The 21,130-nt window shown below is 61.3% G+C and overlaps 1 protein-coding gene across 1 annotated transcript; it reads right to left on the reverse strand.

The window, feature by feature from the left end:
• Positions 1-1,177: 1,177 nt before the first annotated feature.
• On the reverse strand, positions 1,178-8,609 carry SH2D7 (SH2 domain containing 7). The gene is made up of 6 exons (XM_069466521.1): positions 8,347-8,609; positions 7,688-7,777; positions 5,408-5,573; positions 4,925-5,134; positions 3,096-3,761; positions 1,178-1,241 (listed from the first exon to the last, which is right to left on the reverse strand). Exons 1-6 carry the CDS (start codon positions 8,412-8,414, stop codon positions 1,191-1,193), a joined length of 1,251 nt encoding a protein of 416 aa, XP_069322622.1. The 5' UTR covers positions 8,415-8,609; the 3' UTR covers positions 1,178-1,190.
• Between the last annotated feature and the right edge of the window lie 12,521 nt (positions 8,610-21,130).

A 21,130-nucleotide genomic window follows, 5' to 3' on the forward strand; every position in this document is an offset into this window, starting at 1 on the left:
TCTCCCTGGGGTGGTCCGTTCTGTGTCCCGCCACCCGTGCCCGGGGCGCTGGGCAGTGGGGCCGCAGGCCGGCTGCTCACCCTGGGGGGCGGGGGTCCTGTGGGTGAAGACAGTGAGGTCCTGAGGGAAGGAGACCGGGGGAGCCAGCGTGAGCTGCGGGGCAGGAGCAGAGGCCCGAGTGCCTGCGTCCAAAGCCAGGGCCTGGGCGAGGCTCCAAGGGCTTTTGGAGGACAGGGCCATACCCGGTTGGGGCTGGGTCCCGTGGGCAGGGTCTGAGAGCCGCCCCTAAAGGTCAGGGCCAGCCAGAGGCAAAGGGCAGATGAGAGTGACCTGGTCACGTAGGGACGGCCACCACATGCCCACTGGCTGGCTCCAGGCAGGGCCCAGCAGTCACCCCCGGCGGCCAGCCTGGCCTGAGCCTGCCTCACCGAGGGTGTCTGCTCAGGCCCTGACCAGCTGTGTGGCCCCAGACAAGTTGCTGCTCCTCCCTGGGCCTCAGTCTCCTCTTCTGCAGCGTCAGAGGGCTGGGCTGGACGCCCCTTAGGATCTCCCAGCTTGCACAGCGAGGCTGGCAGGAAGGCTGGGGGCAGAGAGGAGCTGAGGGGCCAGTCCCTGGCAGCCCCGCCTGCCCCAGGGTCACAGCCATCGTCTCTGAGGCTGGGCCTTCGCTGCCACTTCCTGGCTTCTCCCTCCAGTCCCCACAGGGCAGAAGCAGAGGATGTCGCTCGTGGTCCACCCTCCTTTCCGCTGAAGAGGCCACAAGGAGGGAAACGTTTTGTTCTCAGTAGCAATTGCATGGTGTCACTCTGTCATTCGGAAAATGTCTGTCCTAGCGCGAGGCCTCCTGCCTGCTCAGTAAGTGTTCAGGGTGGCTCAGCCAGTCAGCCTGGGCCTCAGCATGCTCATCTGGGAAATGGGGGTGCTGACCCCTGCCTTCGGCCAGTCCCCTCTCCTCTCCGGCCTTGATTTTCTCGTCTGCAGGGATGGGAGGCACCGGGGAGGCAGGACACAGTCAGGAGCTACAGGTGGTTGGAAGGTCACCTCCAGGCAGGCGCCCAGACTGCGTCTCAGCCTGGCTCCATGGCAGGCTGGTTGGGTGATGGTCCAAGGCTGTCTTCAGGCTTCGCAGTGACCCCTGCCACGGCCTGGGTACCGGGAAAGCCGCCGGTGGGCTGCTGGGCGCCAGGCCCTCAGAACTTGTGCTTCTTGTCGGTGAGGAAGAGCCTCCGGAGCTTGTCAGGCTGCAGGGACGGAGAAGACACTGAGGTCTGGTGTCGCCGGACAGGGAAGGCGAGACCCGGGCTCGCAGGGCCCTTCGTTGGCCTGGGGTTGGGAGCCCAAGCCTGGGAAACGAGGCCAGGCCGGGATACTGAGGGTTGCTCCCACACGCCTGAAATTCCACCTTCCGCCCTCCAGGTGTGGCTGAAGGCTTTGCCCTCTTCCAGCCGAGGAGAGGACAGGCAAGGAGCGTAGAATGGGGTGGGCGGTGCAGACGAGCCCACCTCCCCTCCCCGGGGTGCCCTGCCCCCCGCCCCCAGCTGGGGCCTCGGGATGCAGGGTGGGCGTGGGGCCACAGCGCCAGGACGGGAGAGGTCGTGGGCAGCAGCCGGGGAGGAGCAGACGTGTCTTCTGAGTTAGGACTGTCCCCTGCCCGGCTCTGTGGTCCTGGGACAGTCGGGATCTCGGAGGCCGCTGCGCTTGGGGTGTGGGCCCGGCCCTGCCCTGGGGAGGAGCTGGCCGCGCCTCCTGGGGAGGCCGAGGACGAGGTCCGCGTGTGCCGAGATGGGCTGTGCCCGCTGGCAGGGGACTGTCTGGCCTCCCCGACGCAGGGCGTAGGCAGAGTGTGGCTGGGCCTGAGGGCTCAGCAGGGGTCCTCTGCCTCCCTGGGGACCCGGGGCCAGCCCCACCCCGTACCAGCCCCTGCAGCCAGCCTCATGCCCTCTTCTCCCTCCTCATCGGAAATCCTCAGAAATGACAGCTCTGTTCGCCAACAGCCACCTCTGGGCTGTGTCCTGAGCAGGAGAGGACGTCTGGCCTTATCTTCGGGGCAGCCCCCCCCCACACACAGCCAGGCAGTCCCCCCTCGGGGCAGCCCCCCCCCGCCCCCGGCATAGCCAGGCGGTCCCCCCTCGGGGCAGCCCCCCCCCCCCGCCCCCGGCATAGCCAGGCGGTCCCCCCTCGGGGCAGCCCCCCCCCCCCGCCCCCGGCATAGCCAGGCGGTCCCCCCTCGGGGCAGCCCCCCCCACCCCCGGCATAGCCAGGCGGTCCCCCCTCGGGGCAGCCCCCCCCCCCCCCCCCCCCCCGTCCCCGGCATAGCCAGGCGGTCCCCCCTCGGGGCAGCCCCCCCCCCCCCCCCCCCCGTCCCCGGCATAGCCAGGCGGTCCCCCCTCGGGGCAGCCCCCCCCCCCCCCCCCCCCCCGTCCCCGGCATAGCCAGGCGGTCCCCCCTCGGGGCAGCCCCCCCCACCCCCGGCATAGCCAGGCAGTCCCCCCTCGGGGCAGCCCCCCCGACACAGCCAGGCGGTCCCCCCATTTTACAGATGAGGAAGTGGAGGTTCCAGGTTGAGGTACCAAATAAGAATTTAGCTGCCCAGTTAAACTTGAATTTCAGATAAACAAGGAATAATTTCAGTATTTGAGACACACTAAAAAGTATCTGTTGTTTATCTGAAATTCAAAGTTCTTTAGATGTCCTATATTTTAGCTTCTAAATCTGGCAGCCCTAGTTGTCAGGGAAACCAGGAGAAAACTGTCTTGCCCAAAGCCACAGGGCCAGGGAGCGGCTGGGCCGTCATGAGGGCTGAGGGTCCCCCTCCACCTCTCGGGGGCTCTGCGCCCCTGCAGTGCTGACAGGAAGGGGAGGAGCCCGGGGCTGCTGCAGGGAGCGGCCGGGAGGGGTGGAAGCCCGTCTTCCACCGGATCCAGCAGCTGCCTCTGCCTCCACCACCACCTCCAGGCATGTGAGGGCTGAAGTTTCTGGGCACTTCCAGGCAGTGCTGGTGACCTGACCTGCCCATGCCTGAGAGCCACAGGTCCCCTCCTACCACTAGGTGCCCCCCAGGGCTGGCAGCCGCCCCCCACACCCACGGAGCTCACCTTGTGTGTCCGTGCCGGCTCCTTGCTCTTGGCTGCTGGGATCTGCTCGTAAGTGTTCCCAGGCTCTGGTGGCCCTGTGGTCCCCAAGATCCTCTCGTAGGCACAGTCCTTGGGCCCTGACAGTTTGCTGTATGTGGGACTGGCCCCAGGATGTGGGGGCCTGCTCGGGCCCCCCCAGCAGACTGGGATCTGCTCGTAGGTGCTGCCCCCTCGGTCTGGTGCATCCCCGGCCTCTAGTGGGAGCCCTGCTGTCCTGACCAGTTCATACGGGCAGGGCTGAGCCCCTTGGCTCGGCTTCAGAAACCCCTGCCTCCCGGCAACAGTCGGGGATCCCAGGGCATCAGAACTGGGGGGCTCAAGGAGCCCCCAGGAAGTGACAGAACCAGGAGGGCCCCGGTCTGGGCTGACTCCAGAGAGGACAGGCCCTGGGCCATCAGGCCTGTTCTGGTCTCCGTCTGAGAGTCTCCTCTGGGCCTCGCTGCCTCGGGAGCAGGCCTGGCCGCCAGCTGGAACGGGCCCGGGCCTGCCGGCTGCCTCTGTGCCCAGGCCTAGCCGCGCCTGCGTCATCCTCCTCAGGTCTGCGTAGACGATGTCCCCAGGGCCTCGGAGAGACTCGTCCAAGAGGGAGGCCTTCCTCTCAGGGAGGGGGGGCACTGTGACGGGGGCCTGCAGGGACAGGGACAGAGAGAAGCCCTTGAGGGGCACCCCGTCGCTAAGATGCCCCCAGGCCAGCTGAGCTCTCAGATGAGCTGAGGTCCCCTGGCTCGGCCACGGTTTGCCTGCTGTACGTGCAAGGGTTGGGTGCGTGACATTCAGGGTCCCCACCGACGCTCCTGCTCGCGGACTCTGAGTACGATCCTTACCTTGGCATTCAAGGCCTTGGGTCACCAGCCCTACCTCCCACCAAGCTCCCCCGCCCTACTCCTCCCGCCCCCTCAGAGTGGCCCCCCCCACGTCCCTCACTTGCGTGCTCATTCAGCAGATGGCCAGAGAGCACTGTGTGCCGGCCGTGAGCAGGACCCCCCGCGGGAGTTCGTGTCTGATCTAGGAGGTGGCGCCACACCGCCCTGCTGCCCCTCGTGACACGGTGTGAGGTACTGTAGGGTACACCGTGACCACTGCGCCACGACATAGCGCAGCGTCAGGGCTGCGCAGAACAACACGGGGTGGGGATGAGGGGACGACAGGTGGGAAGGGGGTTTCCATAGCGTAGGTGGGCCTTTCTGAGGGGGTGACATTAGGGAGAGAGAGTGGGAGCCACGCACGGCAGGCAGGGGGTGCAGCCAGTGCAAAGGCCCTGCGGCGGGAACGAGCTTGCTGTGTTCAGGGAGGAGCAGGCCGATGCGGCCAGAGAGGAGTGAGGGAGGCGGACGGGGAGCAGGCAACTGGTGAGGCTCTCGTGGACCCTGGTGAAGAGTTTAGATTTTATTCTAAGTATGAGGAGAAGCCCCTGGTATGCTGTGATCCAATATACACTAAGAAAAACCTCTGGAGTCCTTCCCACGGCACCCTGTGTTGACTCACAGACAGCCACCCTACAGCTTACTAAGGGATTTTCGGGCATTTCATATGCATTTTCTCATTCAATGCTCACAAATCCTCAGGAAGGGTAAACTGAGGCTGAGAGAGATTACATGACTATCCCAAAGCCTCGTGGCTAGAAAATGGCCAAGCCAAGGCTTGCACCAAACCCAGCTGACCACAGGCAGGCCTGCGCCGCAGGGCGATTCCAGGCCGGGCCTGCCCCTCCCCAGGCCGGGCTCAGCCCCTGCAGCATGAGGGGCGTGGCCAGCGCGGCCTCCCAGGGCCTGGCCATGAACCATCCTCACCTCCACACCTTCGTCCTCAGAGTTCCCGGGACTCACACCCAGGCCCTTCTGTGCACGGAGGAAGGAGACCCGGGGCTTTGGAGAGCGGTGGGGGCTGGCGGCCTTGTCTGAGGCCACTGCAGGGGACGCCGTGGCAGCTGGAGTTTCCAGGCCCAGGCTGGTCTGGTGGAGGCCCAGGGTGATGGCATCATACAGATCATTGTCCTCTGGCTGGGGCGGGCGGACAGGGCAGGCACGTGGTCACACACCCCCAGACGGCCTCCAGCGGCCTGCCAGAGACTGCTGGCAGGGACTGAAACACTCCCAGCAGGTCCCTGACCTCGGGCAAGATGCTGCCCCGGTTCCCCTTTCAGAGAGGGACCATGACCCCACACTGAGTGCCCCGGGGTGAGAGTAAATAGGGAAGGCAAGAAAAAGCGTGTGCCAAGGGATGGACACCCAGGTACCCTGCCCCACCCCCTCCCCGGGCCGGGAGGTGCCTACCCGGGGGCAGGCGGCAGCCAGCGTCTCCCCAAAGGGCTCCAGCTGCCTCTCCTGGTAATGGCACACAAGCTCCGCCAGAGAGCCGTGGGTGCACGTGTCCCCTGAGACGAAGTAGCGCCGGTTTGGGTGCTGGTTGATGACAAAATGCCGGCAGCGGTCACGGCCCCTGCAACACAAGCACCTGTGGCCTGCAGCTGCTGTCACCGGCAGCCCGGCCTGGCCCGGGGTCCAAGCTCGGTGCCTGGGCATAGAAAGGGGCCTCAGCTCCAGATCCCGGACAGACTCACGTGACCTGGGGCCACCGTGTCCCACCTGGAGCCACTGCGTGTTCCTCAGGAAGCTCAGGGACAGTTTTTCAAACCAAGGGACCCTGAGGTTGTGGGAAGTTTCTAAGCCGGCTCTGGCGGCGTCAGGGAGGGCTGGGCCAGGCCTGGGGGGGGCAGGGGGGGCTGGGCCAGGCCTGGGGGGTGGGGGGGGCTGGGCCAGGCCTGGGGGGGGCAGGGGGGGCTGGGCCAGGCCTGGGGGGAGGCAGGGGGGCTGGGCCAGGCCTGGGGGGTGGGGGGGGCTGGGCCAGGCCTGGGGGGGGCAGGGGGGGCTGGGCCAGGCCTGGGGGGAGGCAGGGGGGGCTGGGCCAGGCCTGGGGGGTGGGGGGGGCTGGGCCAGGCCTGGGGGGTGGGGGGGGCTGGGCCAGGCCTGGGGGGGGCAGGGGGGGCTGGGCCAGGCCTGGGGGGAGGCAGGGGGGGCACTCCTCTTGGTCGTGAAATTTAAAGGGGCCCAAAAAAAGACATCAAGATGACTAATAATGTGATGTTTCAGAAAATCAAAATGAACGCAGAAAAACCCGTGATGAACAAAATATCAACGTTTTACATAAAAATGGGATTCAACCCTGCACCTTTACAACAGCCTCACCCTAATCCCCACCCCGCTGAAACAGTGGGGTTCCAGCTCCCACCCCCACTTCACCCTGTAAGGTCCCACCTTTGCATTCCGCTTTTCCTGTAAGGATAACTCACGCACAGTGAGGTGCACACGCCATAAATGTGCAGCCGGCGAATTCCCACATGTGAGCCCTTGCATGTGGGCACCACTCAGAGCAAGAGAGGAAACCTCCCGGCTCCCAGAAGACCACCTTGCGCCCCTTCCCGCCATACCCTGCAAAGGAACCCACCGTTCTTGTCTCTGTCACCACAGACCAGTTTTGCCCAGCAGGGAACTTTATGTCAGTGAAAGTATATACTGTTTCTCTTTCGTGTCCAGCTTCTTTGACTCGACATTGCATCTTTGGGATTGAGTCATGTCCACACATAATTAGTTTCACTTTCTCTCATTTATACGTAGTATTCCATTTGATGAAACATCTACAATTTTCTCTGCTGATGGACATTTAGATTATTTCTGGGTTTGAGCTGTTATAAGCAAAGCTGCCGAGAACATTCTTGCACGTGACTTTTGGTGAATGTACGTCCTCCTTCCTGGTGAGAAGATAACGGAAGCAGAACTGACGGGTCAAGGGCACACCTGTGTTTCGTGTCGGTGGATTTTGCCAAATGTTTTCTGAAACTGGACGAGAGCTGCAGTCGCTCCACACCCTTAACAGACACTTGCTGTCATCTGTTTCATTTCGGCCGCTCACTGCGGCTTTAGTTTGTGTTTCTGTGATAACTAATGATGCTGAACACGTTTTCCTATGCTTATGGGTGTTTTGAATATTTCTTTTTGGTGAAGTGCCTGCTCAAGTCTTTCGCTTTTATTTACTGAACTGTTTTGTCTTATTTATTTGCAGGAGTTCTTCATATATTCTGGAAGCCAGTCTAACAATGGATATATGTATAGTTGTATACAACTTCTCTAAGACTGTGCCTTGGCCTCTCCTTCTCTTAATGGTGTCTTTTTTTTTTTTTTTTTTCCTTTTGGTGAGACAGGGTCACACTCTATAATCTGGGCTAGAGTGCCTTGGCGTCGTCATAGCTCACTGTAACCTCAGTCTCCTGGGCTCAGAGTTCACCTCTGTGGAGTCTTCCCCAGCCTCCCATTGGGGGGATGTTCTCCCCTGGCCCCACTCACCCGCTTTGAAGGCTGCGGCTTCGTCTCTGGCGGATGGCCAGTGCCGCTCGGGCTGTGTCTGCTGAGCGCGTGGCCGATGAGTGGGGCAGAGAGGGAGTCGGGGCCCCGGAAGCCAGGCGGGCTGGGGGCAGCTCGAGCCAACCTGCGAGGCTGGGTTCTGCGGGGCTGAGCCGGCTTGCCGCCCCCGACCCCCGCAGAGGGCTCCCCTCTTACCTGTAGGACAAGATGTAGCCAATGGCTCGGTCACTGAGGCGGATGAGGAAGGAACCGAGAGCTTTGTCCCCGAGTAGCTGCTCCGTCTGCCTGGACACAGGACATTCTGTCAGCTGTGCCCTGACCGCACAAGCAGCCTGAGGCTGCCCCAGAATCCGCCGGCCGTGCCCTGGGGTCCCAGACCCCCAGCCCTTCACAGAAGACGACACAGCCCTCTGGCTGGGTCTGTGGCCCATCAGGGCTTGGTCTGTGGTCTGTCCAGGCCCAAATGAGCAAGTTCAAGACTCAGTCTGGGTGGGAGGCCGAGGTGGGCGGATCGTTTGAGCTCAGGAGTTCGAGACCAGCCTGAGCAAGAGCGAGACCCCATCTCTACTAAAAATAGAAAGAAATTATATGGACAGCTAAAAATATATATAGAAAAAATGAGCCGGGCATGGTGGCGCATGCCTGTAGTCCCAGCTACTCGGGAGGCTGAGACAGGAGGATCGCTTGAGCTCAGGAGTTTGAGGTTGCTGTGAGCTAGGCTGACGCCACGGCACTCACTCTAGCCTGGGCAACAGAGTGAGACTCTGTCTCAAAAAAAAAAAAAAAGACTCAGTCTGGGGCTGAGTTGGGGTGCTAAGGCCGCAAGTAGCCCCCACGCCCCACAGCAGCCTCACCAGCAGGCACGCCGGCCACCAGCCCTGGCCACCCGCTCTCCATCTGGGTGGCCATGTTGCAAATCCATACAGCTGGAGATTCTTTGGTGGGGGGGCCCTTCCCTCAGGACCACTGTGTACAGTTGTGCAGGATCTGCACTGAACAAAGGCTTCTGCAGGGAGGAGCTGCTGCTGTCTGCAGCCTGGTGGCAGCAGCAGCTCACAGGGACCCGCTCGGCCTCAGGGCCCTTCCAACCCCAGGCAGCTGTGGGTCTTTCCACATGGTGCCGAGCATTTGGAGCCACGTTGGGAAATTCCAGCTGTCTTCTGGTCTGGCCGTGCACAGCCCAGACACGTGTTCCCTCGCCAGCTCACTTGCCAAATATTTACTGAGTGCCTGCTGTTTGCAAGACCAGTTACGTAATCTGCAGGGCCTGGTGCTAAACAGAAACTCGGGGCCCCGGGTTCGGAAATGATCGGGACTCCCACGGCAGTGATCGCAGAGCGTTACGGCAAGCGGGAGGCCCTTCCCAACGCGGGAGGCCCTTCCCAACGCGGGGGGCCCTTCCCAACGCGGGAGGCCCTTCCCAACGCGGGGCCCTTCCCAACGCGGGGCCCTTCCCAACTCGGGGCCCCTCCCAACGCGGGGGACCCTTCCCAACGCGGGAGGCCCTTCCCAACGCGGGAGGCCCTTCCCAACGCGGGGCCCTTCCCAACGCGGGAGGCCCTTCCCAACGCGGGGCCCTTCCCAACGCGGGGGACCCTTCCCAACGCGGGAGGCCCTTCCCAACTCGGGGCCCCTCCCAACGCGGGGGCCCCTTCCCAACGCGGGGCCCCTCCCAACGCGGGGGACCCTTCCCAACGCGGGGGACCCTTCCCAACGCGGGGGACCCTTCCCAACGCGGGGCCCCTCCCAACGTGGGGGACCCTTCCCAACGCGGGCCCCTCCCAACGCGGGGGCCCCTTCCCAACGCGGGGCCCCTCCCAACGCGGGGGACCCTTCCCAACGCGGGGGACCCTTCCCAACGCGGGGGACCCTTCCCAACGCGGGGCCCCTCCCAACGCGGGAGGCCCCTCCCAACGCGGGGGGCCCCTCCCAACGCGGGGCCCCTCCGAACGCGGGGCCCCTCCGAACGCGGGGGACCCTTCCCAACGCTGGGCCTCTCCCAACGCGGGGGGCCCCTCCCAACGCGGGGGGCCCCTCCCAACGCGGGGCCCTTCCCAACGTGGGGCCCTTCCCAACGCGGGGCCCTTCCCAGTGCGGGGTCCCTCCCAGTGCGGGGCCCCTCCGAACGCGGGGCCCTTCCCAACGCGGGGCCCTCCCAACGCGGGAGGCCCTTCCCAACGCGGGGCCCCTCCCAACGCGGGGCCCTTCCCAGTGCGGGGCCCTTCCGAACGCGGGGCCCTTCCCAGTGCGGGGCCCTTCCGAACGCGGGGCCCTTCCCAACGCGGGGCCCTTCCCAACGCGGGAGGCCCTTCCCAACGCGGGGGACCCTTCCCAACGCGGGGCCCCTCCCAACGCGGGGGGCCCCTCCCAACGCGGGGCCCCTCCCAACGCGGGCCCTGTGCAGCTGCACACGCCGGTGCTCACAAGCCGCCCTGGCTCTGAGCAGGTGCCGTGCCAGGGCGAGATCACTGGCTGGGTTTGTCATTCCTTCATCTACCCTTTGGCGGCTTGCAGATCCAGCCCGATCAGAAAGCTAATCCCTATCTGGGCCTTTCTTCCCAGGATAACTCTCCGTCCAGGTTCGCCTGGGACAGCCTGCAGTTACTAACAGTGTTCCAGTTTGCACGATAAATGGTACAGTCCCCACGTTGCCCATCAAGTCAGGGCCGAGCCCTCTCTGTCCTCTGGGGGCCTGGCAGCCCCATCCACCCTTGACTGGCATCAGAGTGGGGGCTGCACCCTCCCCCACCCGGCCCCCCTTTAGAAGCCACCACCAGAGGACACAGCACTCCTCTGTCTGTTCCCCCTCCCCCACCTCCCGGGGCCCCCGCTTAGCTCAGGGAAAGGACAGTAATCGGTCAGATTTACAGCCCCCAGGGGCCACGTTCTCAACCCCCAGGGGCCACGGGCCACGCGGGGCACGTGGACAGGGCAGCCTTACTTGCGGGTGATGAATCCGTGAAACCAGGGGGGCAATGCGCCGTTCTGCAGAATGAAGGGGGCCTGCGTCTCCATGAACCACGCCAGGGCCAGCTCCTGGAGCTCCGCCAGGGCGTGGCTGTGCCCCGCCCCCGCCGGCCCCGGCCCCAGGCCGCCCTCCATCCCTCGAGCACTGAAGCGGGAGCCCAGCCGGCCTCTATATGTGGGTGCTCCGGCTCATTTGCCTAAGCCCGTGCCCTGCCCAGCCGCCCGCAGCCCACACAGCCCAACCGTCACCACCCCCTGTCACCCCCCCAGCCTGCTCTCCGGGTGGCATCTGCCATCGTCTCCGCCTTGGTCTCGGTCACCTTGTCTCCTCCTCTCTGTCCCCACTGCCCTGCCCCAGGCCAGACCCCCTCATCTCACCTCCAGCCAGCTGCACCGGTCCCCGTGGCCCCACACCTGCAGCCTCTGACCTCCAGCCTCTCTCCCTAGGCTTCCTGAAGGGTCCTGCGAAATGTACGTCTGCCCAGGTCACCCCTCATGATCCACGGACAGCCGGGCGTCCGAGGTAGCTTGTTTTCTCTGCTGCTTGGGGTGGGCACCTTGGCTGGCGGAGACATTGTGGGGAGGGTCACCACGGCGGCCTGAGAGGGGCAGGGAAGGTCCTCCCTGGCTTCCCACCAGCAGACGAGCTGCCCCCCTGGGTTTGGCCTCTTCCCCCTGACCCCCCGTCTTTGTCACAGCTAAGACCGGACCCTGGCTAACGTCCACGACACACCCATCAGCAAGGCGGTGGGTTGAAATTCTGCACATCCTTCCCTCATCGAGGCTATTCGTGTTTTGGTGGAGAAGCCCGGTGCTGATTAACACCCCCGACACTCAAGGGTATTTCGTGCCCACCACAGGCCGTGTGAATCCGGGCCCTGGGCGTAAAGCAGCGAACTTTGCCCTCAGGGCTCATACAGTCTAGGGAGGGAGACAGACAAGGAACAAACGTGTGGACCAGAGCGTCCATTGCAACAAACACTCCAAGAGAAAGGGAGAGGAGCAAGATAGCGCGTGGGCGGCATTATTCAGAGAGACGGTGGGGTTGGGTCAGCTGGCCCCGGAGGGACAGGGGACCATGGAAGAGGGAGCCAAGCAGGGGCCTGGGGACACAGAGGCTAGAAGCAGAGGGGAGAGCAGGACCAGGGGCAGGACCAGAAGTTCCTGTGGCGGCAACAGAGGGGGACCGCGGAGTAGACGGGCCCCTAGGACAGCCGTCCCCGACCTTTTTGGCACCAGGGACCGGTTTCATGGAAGACAGTTTTTCCACAGACCGGGGGTGGAGGGATGGTTTCGGGATGATTCAAGTGCATGACATTTATTGTGCACTTTATTTCTATTACTAGTATTACATTGTAATAATAATGAAATAATTATACAACTCACCATAACGCAGCATCAGTGGGGCCCTGAGCTTGTTTTCCTGCAACTAGACGGTCCTGTCTGGGGCGATGGGAGACGGGGACACGAGAAGTGTGTTGCTTGTGTCCAGTCTACTCCGCAATCTCGCTTTGGTGGCTGTCACTGCAGAAAACCCGGCCTCACAGAGACAGGACGCTGGAAACAGAACCTGCCTTTTCAGTGCTTTGGGGGAATCTCGGGATAGTCCACCTTCACTTCAATCCAGAACGTACGGAGATTTGAAGTTGTCTCAAACATACATCTAAGGCCACCGTCATTTGTGATCTCAAGCAGTTGATCCTCTTCTGTCTATCAGAGGCAAAGGCGATTCACCTGGCTTATTCACAAATGGTCTCTGCGTCCGTCTCCTCACAGAGCTGCGTGAACAGACGTGAGTAAGGGCATGTGCTTTAATGTGGTTGATAATTTCAATCACATCCTGCAAAACGTTGTTTAGTTCAGGTGACATTTTTCGGCCAGCGTTTCTCTATGGATGACACACTGTAGACTCACGTTCAGAAGCCACCTCCTCGACCCAAGTACTGAAACCAGAAAGCCACCGGTCACGGCAGCTGCTCCATCCGTGCATATAGTGACACAAAATGACCAGTTCCGTTTTCCTGATATGTGATCGTGCAAAGACTTGCATAGTTCTGCAGCCGTGGTGTTGGTTGGCAACGAAAGTGCACATAACACATCCTCATGCGCGTCCTCCTGAAAAATACATCCCACAAAAACAAGCATCGTTGCTTGTTGTCATCATCAGTAGACTCATCAGCCTGGATTGTGTACCGTGGTGACTCACTAACCCTCTCTAGCGATCGTGCCTCAGTATCCTCTGCTGTTCCATCAATTCGTGCAGTTACGGTGCTGGCCGAGAGAGCAACACCTGCCGCCTTTTGAACTGCAGCCTCCTACGAGTTCCCGGCAAACGAGCAGCAGGATCGGCTCTTCCCCGTAGCGAAGGGCTTCCCGGCTTTCGCACTGTGTTGGCCGCCAGGAACGATGCTCTCAGTGCAGACACATTTGATGAAGGGGTGGCCTTCAATAGTTGCTTCTATTCTTCGTGTGCACATTTTTTTCTTTTCGTGCAGGGTGCTTGGTCTCCGTGTGGCGAAGCAGTTTTGAAGGGTCCAGGGCTGCTCCCCAGGCTCCACGGCCTCAGCTCCACTCAGATCATCGGGCGCTAGATTCTCACAAGGAGCTGCAACCCGGATCCCTCCGTGCGCGGCTTGCAGTGGGGTTCGTGCTCCTGTGAGGATCTGATGCCCCCGCTGAGCTGACGGGAGGTGGAGCAGCTGTCCATACAGGTGAAACTTCCCTCCCTCACCTCCTGCTGTGCAGCCCGGTTCCCAACAGGCCACCGACCGGTACTGGTCAGCGGCCAGGGGGCTTGGGGACCACAGCCCCAGAAGGCCCAGGATAGACCTCAGCTAGGAAGCTGGGGACCAGTTAGGGCAATGGGACCGTTCGTTCATCCAAACATCCCTGAATCTCTGATGGGCGTCCACGTTTCCCTGCAGACATCCAGCATGGGCGGCAGGGAGGTAGCAGACGTGGCCCACAGCCAGCCCCATGGATCTGGGTCGGAGTCCTGCTTCCATGGCACCTTGGCTCGGGCCTCGGGGACATTGCTAAGTTGTTGCAGATGCCTCAAGTTCCTCGCCTGTGGAGTGAGAATAACAAGACGCTACTTTGTAGACTCTGGGTCATCATGAGAACTTAGTGAGATAGCAAATGGTTAGGAATGAGGAACACTTATTATTATATACATTCAAAAACAGGCAGAACTAATCAAAGGTGATAAAAGTTAGGATGGCAGTGACCTCGGGGACCGAGACAGGGTGAGGAGCCGCTGGGTGCTGACGACATTCTTTTTCTTGATCTGGGTTGAGGGTTGATGACTGTACTCACCGCGTGAGAATCCACTGGGCTCTGCACTCACGGTTTATGCACCGTTTTCGATAAAGTAGTTTACTTAAAAAAACAGCTTTGGGCCGGGCGCAGTGGCTCACGCCTGTAATCCTAGCACTCTGGGAGGTCGAGGCGGGTGGATCGTTTGAGCTCAGGAGTTCGAGACCAGCCTGAGCAAGAGCGAGACCCCATCTCTACTGAAAAAAAAAAAAATAGATAAAAAGAAACTATATGGACAGCTAAAATATATATATATATGTATATAGGAAAAATTAGCTGGGCATGGTGGCGCATGCCTGTAGTCCCAGCTACTCGGGAGGCTGAGGCAGGAGGATCGCTTGAGCCCAGGAGTTTGAGGTTGCTGTGAGTGAGGCTGATGCCACGGTACTCTAGCCTGGGCAACAGAGTGAGACTCTGTCTCAAAAAAAAAACAAAAAAAATTATGGTGATTAGACCCAATGCTCGATCTTGTTATTTAACATGCCAGTAAAGAAGCACATTGTGTTACTACATCACACATACTTTGATAAACCTTTTTAATATAATTTATTTCCATTGTGCTTCTATGTATTTTGTTTTGTGCACTTAAAAAATATATTCTGAGAAGTTCACAGGCTTCCTCAGATACCAAAAAGGTCCCTGGTGCAGAAAGGCTGAGGATGCCGGGGTCCCAGCCAGAGTTGGTTTGCTGCCAAAGTGAGGTCCTGGAAGTATTCAAATACAAAGAAATACGTCTCTATGATTTTCCACGACGCGTTGTCTCTCCACCTCCCTTTGAGGCTGGATACTTTTATGGGCAGAACCTGGTCATTTTCCTAAGGAGACAAAGGCTTTGTGTACAAGAGGAGGCAGAGCCCGGGATGGCTGCAGGCCAGAGGTGAAGGTTCCGGAGTCAGGCAAATAAGGGGGTCTCTACTTGTACTCAGAAAACTTGGTGCTGAGCAGGGCAAGGGCCAGGTTTAGGGGAGGGGGGCTCCGTGAAGACCTGGGGGTAGGAAAATGTTCCGACAGGGCTCTGCAGGCTGTGGCTCGGTTCAGTACCGTGGTCACCTGCTGGGCGCTGGGCGCAGAGAGGTCGCTGGAGGAGCCCTGCCCCCCCTCTGCACCCTGGGGCCCAGAGGTGTAGGGAGGGATTAAAAGGCTGCAGGCTCTGGAGCTCCCCCACCTGCTGGCTCGGTGGCTTCACTGTGTCTAGCGTCTTCGCCTATAAAATAAAGGGGAGAGACAGTACCCACCTGGGAGCAGGTGCCGGTCCTCTGAGCTCACCCGCACAGGGCAGCGGCTGGAGCACAGGCCACCAGCGTTAGCTGGCAATCGTGACTCACGCCCAGCAGCGAGTCATCCCCGGACTGGGAAGTCCCCAGACTTCGATGTCCCCAACCCTATCAAAACCTCCCTGTCCTGGGCTCTCCTCTCTCAAGGTCCTGCTCGTCCTATGGGACAAACAGGTGACAGAGGGTTATCCGGCAAACTGCTCTCCCTGAAGGAGCTCAGCCGGGCCTGCCCTCCCAGGACGCAGGCTGCGGTTCCCCCGGGAACATGCTTAGAGACGCGTCTCTCCAGCCATTCCGACTGGGGCCCACCGAGCGTGGCGAGACCCGGGACTGACTGTCACGTCTGCTTTCCGAGCCTGTGCAGGGGCAGCCGGCCCTGCGGGTGGATGCCCAGGCGGACTTCCCAGTGAGTGCCCGTCTTGCGCCTGCTTTAGTCTGTGAACACGACACCCTCGTGGCGCCAAGTTACTCCGTTTGTGGGCATGAATTTGTTCCGTAGGACCGGGGAGTGCAGAATGGACAATCCCATTGCTTTTTCTCAAAGTATTTGCCTTGTTTTCCACTGGGTTCTGTGCCCAGAACAGTGCTTGGCCCACGTAGATGCCCAGTGGGTATATTTTAAATCATTATCCAAATAGATGATACACCCACATGGTTTTTATGGAGACAAAATACAAACAGTTATCAGTAAAAATATTGTCCCTCCAAGCATTAAGCCCCATCCACCCGGGTGCCAGCCCCAGCTCACTCCCACAGGTAACCACCATTCCTTGTTTCCTGAATGTCCTTCCTGGGTTTCTTTCTGTATATCCAGATAAATATGTGTTATAATATATTCTTATTTTCTGCCCTTTATTTATGTATTTATTTGTTTTTTGAGACAGAGTCTTGCTCTGTCACCCCAGGTAGAGTGCAGTGAGCATCATCATAGTTCAAGGCAATCTCAAACTCCTGGGCTCAAGCCATCTGGGACTACAGGTGCGCACCACAACACCTGGCTGGTTTTTCTATTTTTAGTAGAGACGGGGTCTCGCTCTTGCTCAGGCTGGTCTCGAACTCCTGACCTCGAGCGATCCTCCCACCTCGGCCTCCCAGAGTGCTGGGATTACAGGTGTGAGTCACAGTGCCCGGCCCACCCTTTCTTACATTAAAGGTAGGGTACAGGCCAGGCGCGGTGGCTCACGCCTGTAATCCCAGCACTCTGGGAGGCCGAGGTGGGAGGATCCCTCGAGGTCAGGAGTTCGAGACCAGCCTGAGCAAGAGCGAGACCCCGTCTCTACTAAAAATAGAAAGAAATTATATGGACAACTAAAAAAAAAAATATATATATATATATATATAAAATTAGCTGGGCATGGTGGCGCCTGTAATCCCAGCTACTCGGGAGGCTGAGGCAGGAGGATCATTTGAGCCCAGGAATTGGCGGTTGCTGTGAGCGAGGCTGACGCTGAGGCACTCTAGCCCAGGCAACAGATCGAGACTCTGTCTCAAAATAAATAAATAATAAATTAAAACACTTCCCCCACCCAAGGATCTGCTCCCTCTGGGCCTTTTCTCTGCCCTGTTATCTTGCAGAGAAATTCCTTTTGTAGACCTTCCCTCAACCAGAAAGATGCCTGAACACCGTGAGAACAGCACCCCTCAAGCTTTCAGCGAAAATGCCTCTGGCTCCCCGACCGGGCCTCAGAGGGGCTTCAGGCCCTGGCACTCGTGCGAGAAGGGAGGAAGAATCTGAGATCAGTTTGGTTGAGCGTGGGGTGCTGGGAAGGGGCAGTGTGAGGCCTCCAGGAAGGGGGCGGAGGTGAAGGCAGAGGGGACCCTGGAGTCCCAGGCGTGGTGCCGGGCTCTGGAGACAGGGCACCGAGCAGGGCACGGCGCCTCAGCAGCCGCGGCCCATTTCTTCCCCGGGGTCCAGTCCGAGTTGCCCCCTGGGCAGGTGGCTCTGCCTGGCTCCTGTGCTGGCCCTGCCTGCCTGGCGTCCAGCCCCCGGCCACCCTCTGCCCTCCGTCAGCTCCCAGGGACACACAGGCCCTTCCCAGGGACACCCAGGCCCCGCCCCGTCGGAGCCCTGTCCCCCGTCCCTCGGGCTGGGAGCCAGGCCAGCCCCTCAGCGCCTTCCTGTCTGGAGAGAGAACCGCAAGGTGTGCAGATTTGCTTGCGAATTTGGTAGGCAAATGAGGCGTCCTGGAGGCCAGAGTCCAGGTCCGAGAGGGGCCGGGGCCCCACGCTCCCCTGGTGGGCTCTGCGCTCTGAACCGCCCCACCCGGCGAGTCTGAGAGCTCCTGTAGCAGGCCCGGTCCTGCCCTGGGCTCTCACACCTCCGACACCAGCCGGAGGCAAAGAGCAGACGCTGTGATGTCGCCGGGATGAATTAGCGACACGGAGACTCGCTGTGTGTCCCGGACTGTGCCAAGTGTTTTGCATTTATTAGCTCATGGGGCCAACAGCTCTGGGAGGTAGGTGCTGTCCCTACGCCCCACTGTGCAGATGAGGAAGCTGAGGCCCAGGGCGGCTGGGTGATCAGCCCAAGGTCACACGGCCCCTTCTTTATTTTAAAACTCCCCCCACCTCCCTGCCCTGCCCAGTGCCCTACCCACCCCCAGGGCAGGAGGCTGGGTGGTGCAGGGCCCCCTTCTCAGTGGACGTGCACGGAAAGCCCCCTCCCTCGTCTGGGGTCTCCCTGTGGGAGCTGCTCCCTCTGGGCAAAGCTGCCTGGCTCTGAGGACCGCCTGGCTCCAGCCCCCAACCTCCCCCCCCAGCTCCAATCCCTCCCCTCCAGGCCCACTTCCTCCGGATGTGCTCGGCTGCGGCAAGCCCGGCCTTGTGTTTCCCGCCCCCAAGTCAGCGCGCCACCCCTGTCCTCTCTGCCTGGGGACAGGCCTCCATTTCTGCCTCGCGATGGCGGTGACGGTGGTGGTGGCTGGGGCAGCTTCTCCGTCAGGGCCCAGGGATGATGCAAAATCCACCCCAAAGGGCCATTCTCGCGCTCAGGACACTGGGCAGCCAGTGCCACAGACGGAGCAGGGCCCGAGGGGACGGGACAGTCTGGTTGTCGTGGCTGGAAAATCCGGGGGCTTTGAGCACGGAGGCCGGAGGAGCAGATCCTCCACCGGCCGGGGCAGCCGTGGACAGAACGGCCAGGCCCCTTCGCAGCCGAGTCTCACGCCGCTGCTACCTGCAGCCACTTGGCACCCAGCCCCTTGCTGTACGAGGGAAACTGCGGCCCAGAGAGGGCGGGACACGCCAAGGTCACACAGCACGTAGGTGGCAGGACTGTGAGCAGGTCGGCTTCTTGGCCAGCTCTGCGTCCCTGGGCCTGCCAGACACAAAGCAGCCTGTGGTGGGTGCCCTTCAGAGGCCTCTGGGCACACCCTGCCCCCTCGGGGAAACTGGCCCAGGGTGAGTCACTGGCCCTGCGTCCCCTGGGGTTTGCCCAGAGGCTGGAGCAGGGTCACTGCCCAAATTTCCCCTTTTCAGTAAACAGCGGCTACTTCCTCCCAGAATGGTCACTTCCCTCTGGTCGCTGGGTTCCTGGAAGGCCCGAGGCGGCAGGGGGTCACGTGGGCACGCCGGGCAGACCCCCGACACCACATGCCCGCCCTAGACACAGGGGAGGTGCACGGGCTGTGTGACGCTGGCCCCGACCACGGGAGGTTAATGTTTAATCTAAGAGGCCTCAGGGACTGCACATGTCAACAAGCCATTTAAGAAGGGTTCTAGGGAATCAGGAGCCTCCAGAGACTGCTCCGGAAGTTCCACGTATGAGGGCCCGGGGGGAACTGAACCTGCATTTCCTTCCACAAACCATGAAAAGTGTCCAGACTGAAGGTGGGAGGAGCTTGGAGAAATGGGCTACAGCCCTGTGGCCTGGCTCCCTTCAGCTACGGCCCTGGGGAGGGGCAGGTCTGTTCATGAAATAACCAGCATCTCGGAGGGGCCTGGGGAGAGTTGGTGGGGTACAGGGGCCCAGGGGAGGCCCGGAGGGTCAAGAGGGTGTTGGGGTCCAATCTGGAAGCTCTAGGGAGCCACTCCCCAGGCTCACCCGGGCAGACAGAGACTCAGGGCCCTTCAGGGCCCCCTGAGACATTTCTGTTGGCTTCGGCTTCGCGGCCTCCATACGTCACCACTTTTACTGGGGACTCAGGGCCTGAGGCTGCTCAGCCTCCTCCTCCGAGGGCCACGTTCCGGGCCACGTTCCGGGCCGGCCCCTGGAAACTAACAGACGCAGCGCCCGGACTTGCCTGCTCCAAGGAACCTACGACATACCTGTGGCCTAAGGGAGATGTATTGACTGACTCCAAAACCCAAGAAAAAGAACAAAATCAACATTAATACACAGTTCATTAAATGTCTACAAAGTGTAACATTTTGTCAGCTTCGTGGTCATCCTAAAAATGACATTATCCTTAGAAACAATTTGGAGGGTGGGTTTTCCTCACATAGACATGATGATAGCCAAGAAATCACAGCCAGTCATAAGCTAAAATGAATAACTCACAGTCCGATAATATCAAGGACATAATTATGGATATTCCTTCCATCATTTTTATAGCAAAAATTATGTATGTTTCCCATGGGACGTGGAGGCATCTTAACATGTCCGCTACGGCGTGAGGCGTGTCCTCAAGGAAGAGGGCAGGGCCGGCAAGCACTTTCCGGCGGCCCCAGCCCCTCTGTGGTGGGTGAGCAGGGAGGGGAGGGGGGCTCGGGTGGGGGAGGGGAGGGGGGCTCGGGTGGGGGAGCGTCTGGGGTGCGGGAGAGTCTGGGGTGGGGGAGCGTCTGGGGTAGGGGGAGCCTCTCGGGTAGGGGGAGAGTCTCGGGTGGGGGGAGCGTCTGGAGTAGGGGGAGCGTCTCGGGTGCGGGAGAGTCTGGGGTGGGGGGAGCGTCTCGGGTGGGGGAACATCTTGGGTGGGGGAGAGTCTCAGGTGGGGGGAGAGTCTTGGGTAGGGGGAGCGTCTCGGGTGGGGGGAGCGTCTGGGGTAGGGGGAGCATCTCGGGTAGGGGGAGCGTCTCGGGTGGGTGCGGGAGAGTCTCGGGTGTGGGCTGGGGTCACCTGCCCGCTGAGCACAGACACCAGCTCTGGGAGGGGCTGTCGGATCGCGCACGGCCTGCCGCCCCTGGCCAGCCAGCCCAGACTGGACTCCAGGGAGGGGCTCACTCCCTCTGCCTGGGCAGGACCCCCCCCCCCCCCCGCGCCTAGCGGACATCTGCCCCCACGGGCCAGCCGCCCTCTGGGCCCACGGGCCACGGCCTCCCAGGTCCTCACTACTCAGTGACCGAGCGTGGGAGAGATGGGCTGCCTTGGCCTGCCCCACGGGCTCCCGGCACCCCAGCTGCACAGACCCGGCTCCCCCACGCTTCCCCTTTCCACGGTATTTCAAGGTCATACCCTCCACAAGCCAATTAGTCACAGCCCCTCTGACCCGCACGGCCAGGCCCACACTGAACCCGGTCCCCTCCCCCCAGGGACAGCCTGCCCGACCCTGCAGCAGCACCGCCTTGGCCTCTCTCGGTGGGGGCTGGCCTGCCTGCCACATGCCCCTCGCAGAGTCTGCTGATGGACGAGGACGACGTCAGTGTCAGTACAAGAATCATAACAGCTGATGCGCGTTGAGCGCTGACTACGTGTGAGGCGTGTTGAGCGCTGACTACTTGTGAGGCGTGTTGAGCGCTGACTACGTGTGAGGCGCGTGCTGAGCACTTTCGAGTCTCGCGTGGCCCTCACAGTGACAGCAGCACGAGGCAGCCACCCGCACGGCCCCCATTGTAGACACGAAGGGACTGGAGCTCAGAGAGTTTAAATGACCTGCCCAAGGTCACGCCTCCGGTAAGCAGCAGAGCTGGGGGCCAGAGTTTGACCGTCTGACTTCAGAGCTCCGTCCTCCGTCCTTGACACTGTGTTGCTCGTGCTCAGAGAGAGCCCAGCAGGGCCGAGGCGGGCGGCCCCGGCGGTGGCCCCCAGGCCCCAACCTCCGAGGGGTCCAGGAAAGGGCTGCTCCCGAGCTGGCTGCCGCTGGGCTGAAGAGGCCCGGCTGGCGGGGCGAGGCCCGGAGCGTGCCTCCTACCTGGGTGGCTCCCAGCA

The sequence above is a fragment of the Eulemur rufifrons genome, chromosome 3 (assembly GCF_041146395.1).
Source record: "Eulemur rufifrons isolate Redbay chromosome 3, OSU_ERuf_1, whole genome shotgun sequence".
Classification (NCBI taxonomy): Eukaryota; Metazoa; Chordata; class Mammalia; order Primates; family Lemuridae; genus Eulemur; species Eulemur rufifrons.

Excerpts from the sequence above, each read along its gene's own strand:
- SH2D7 (XM_069466521.1), bottom strand. The coding sequence starts at position 8,414 with ATGGATTTGCAACATGGCCACCCAGATGGAGAGCGGGTGGCCAGGGCT. Across the intron at positions 5,135-5,407 it reads TGGCTGCCGCCTGCCCCCGG|CCAGAGGACAATGATCTGTA; the intron begins GTAGGCACCTCC and ends CGCCCGCCCCAG. Across the intron at positions 3,762-4,924 it reads CTGAGGACGAAGGTGTGGAG|GCCCCCGTCACAGTGCCCCC; the intron begins GTGAGGATGGTT and ends CTGTCCCTGCAG.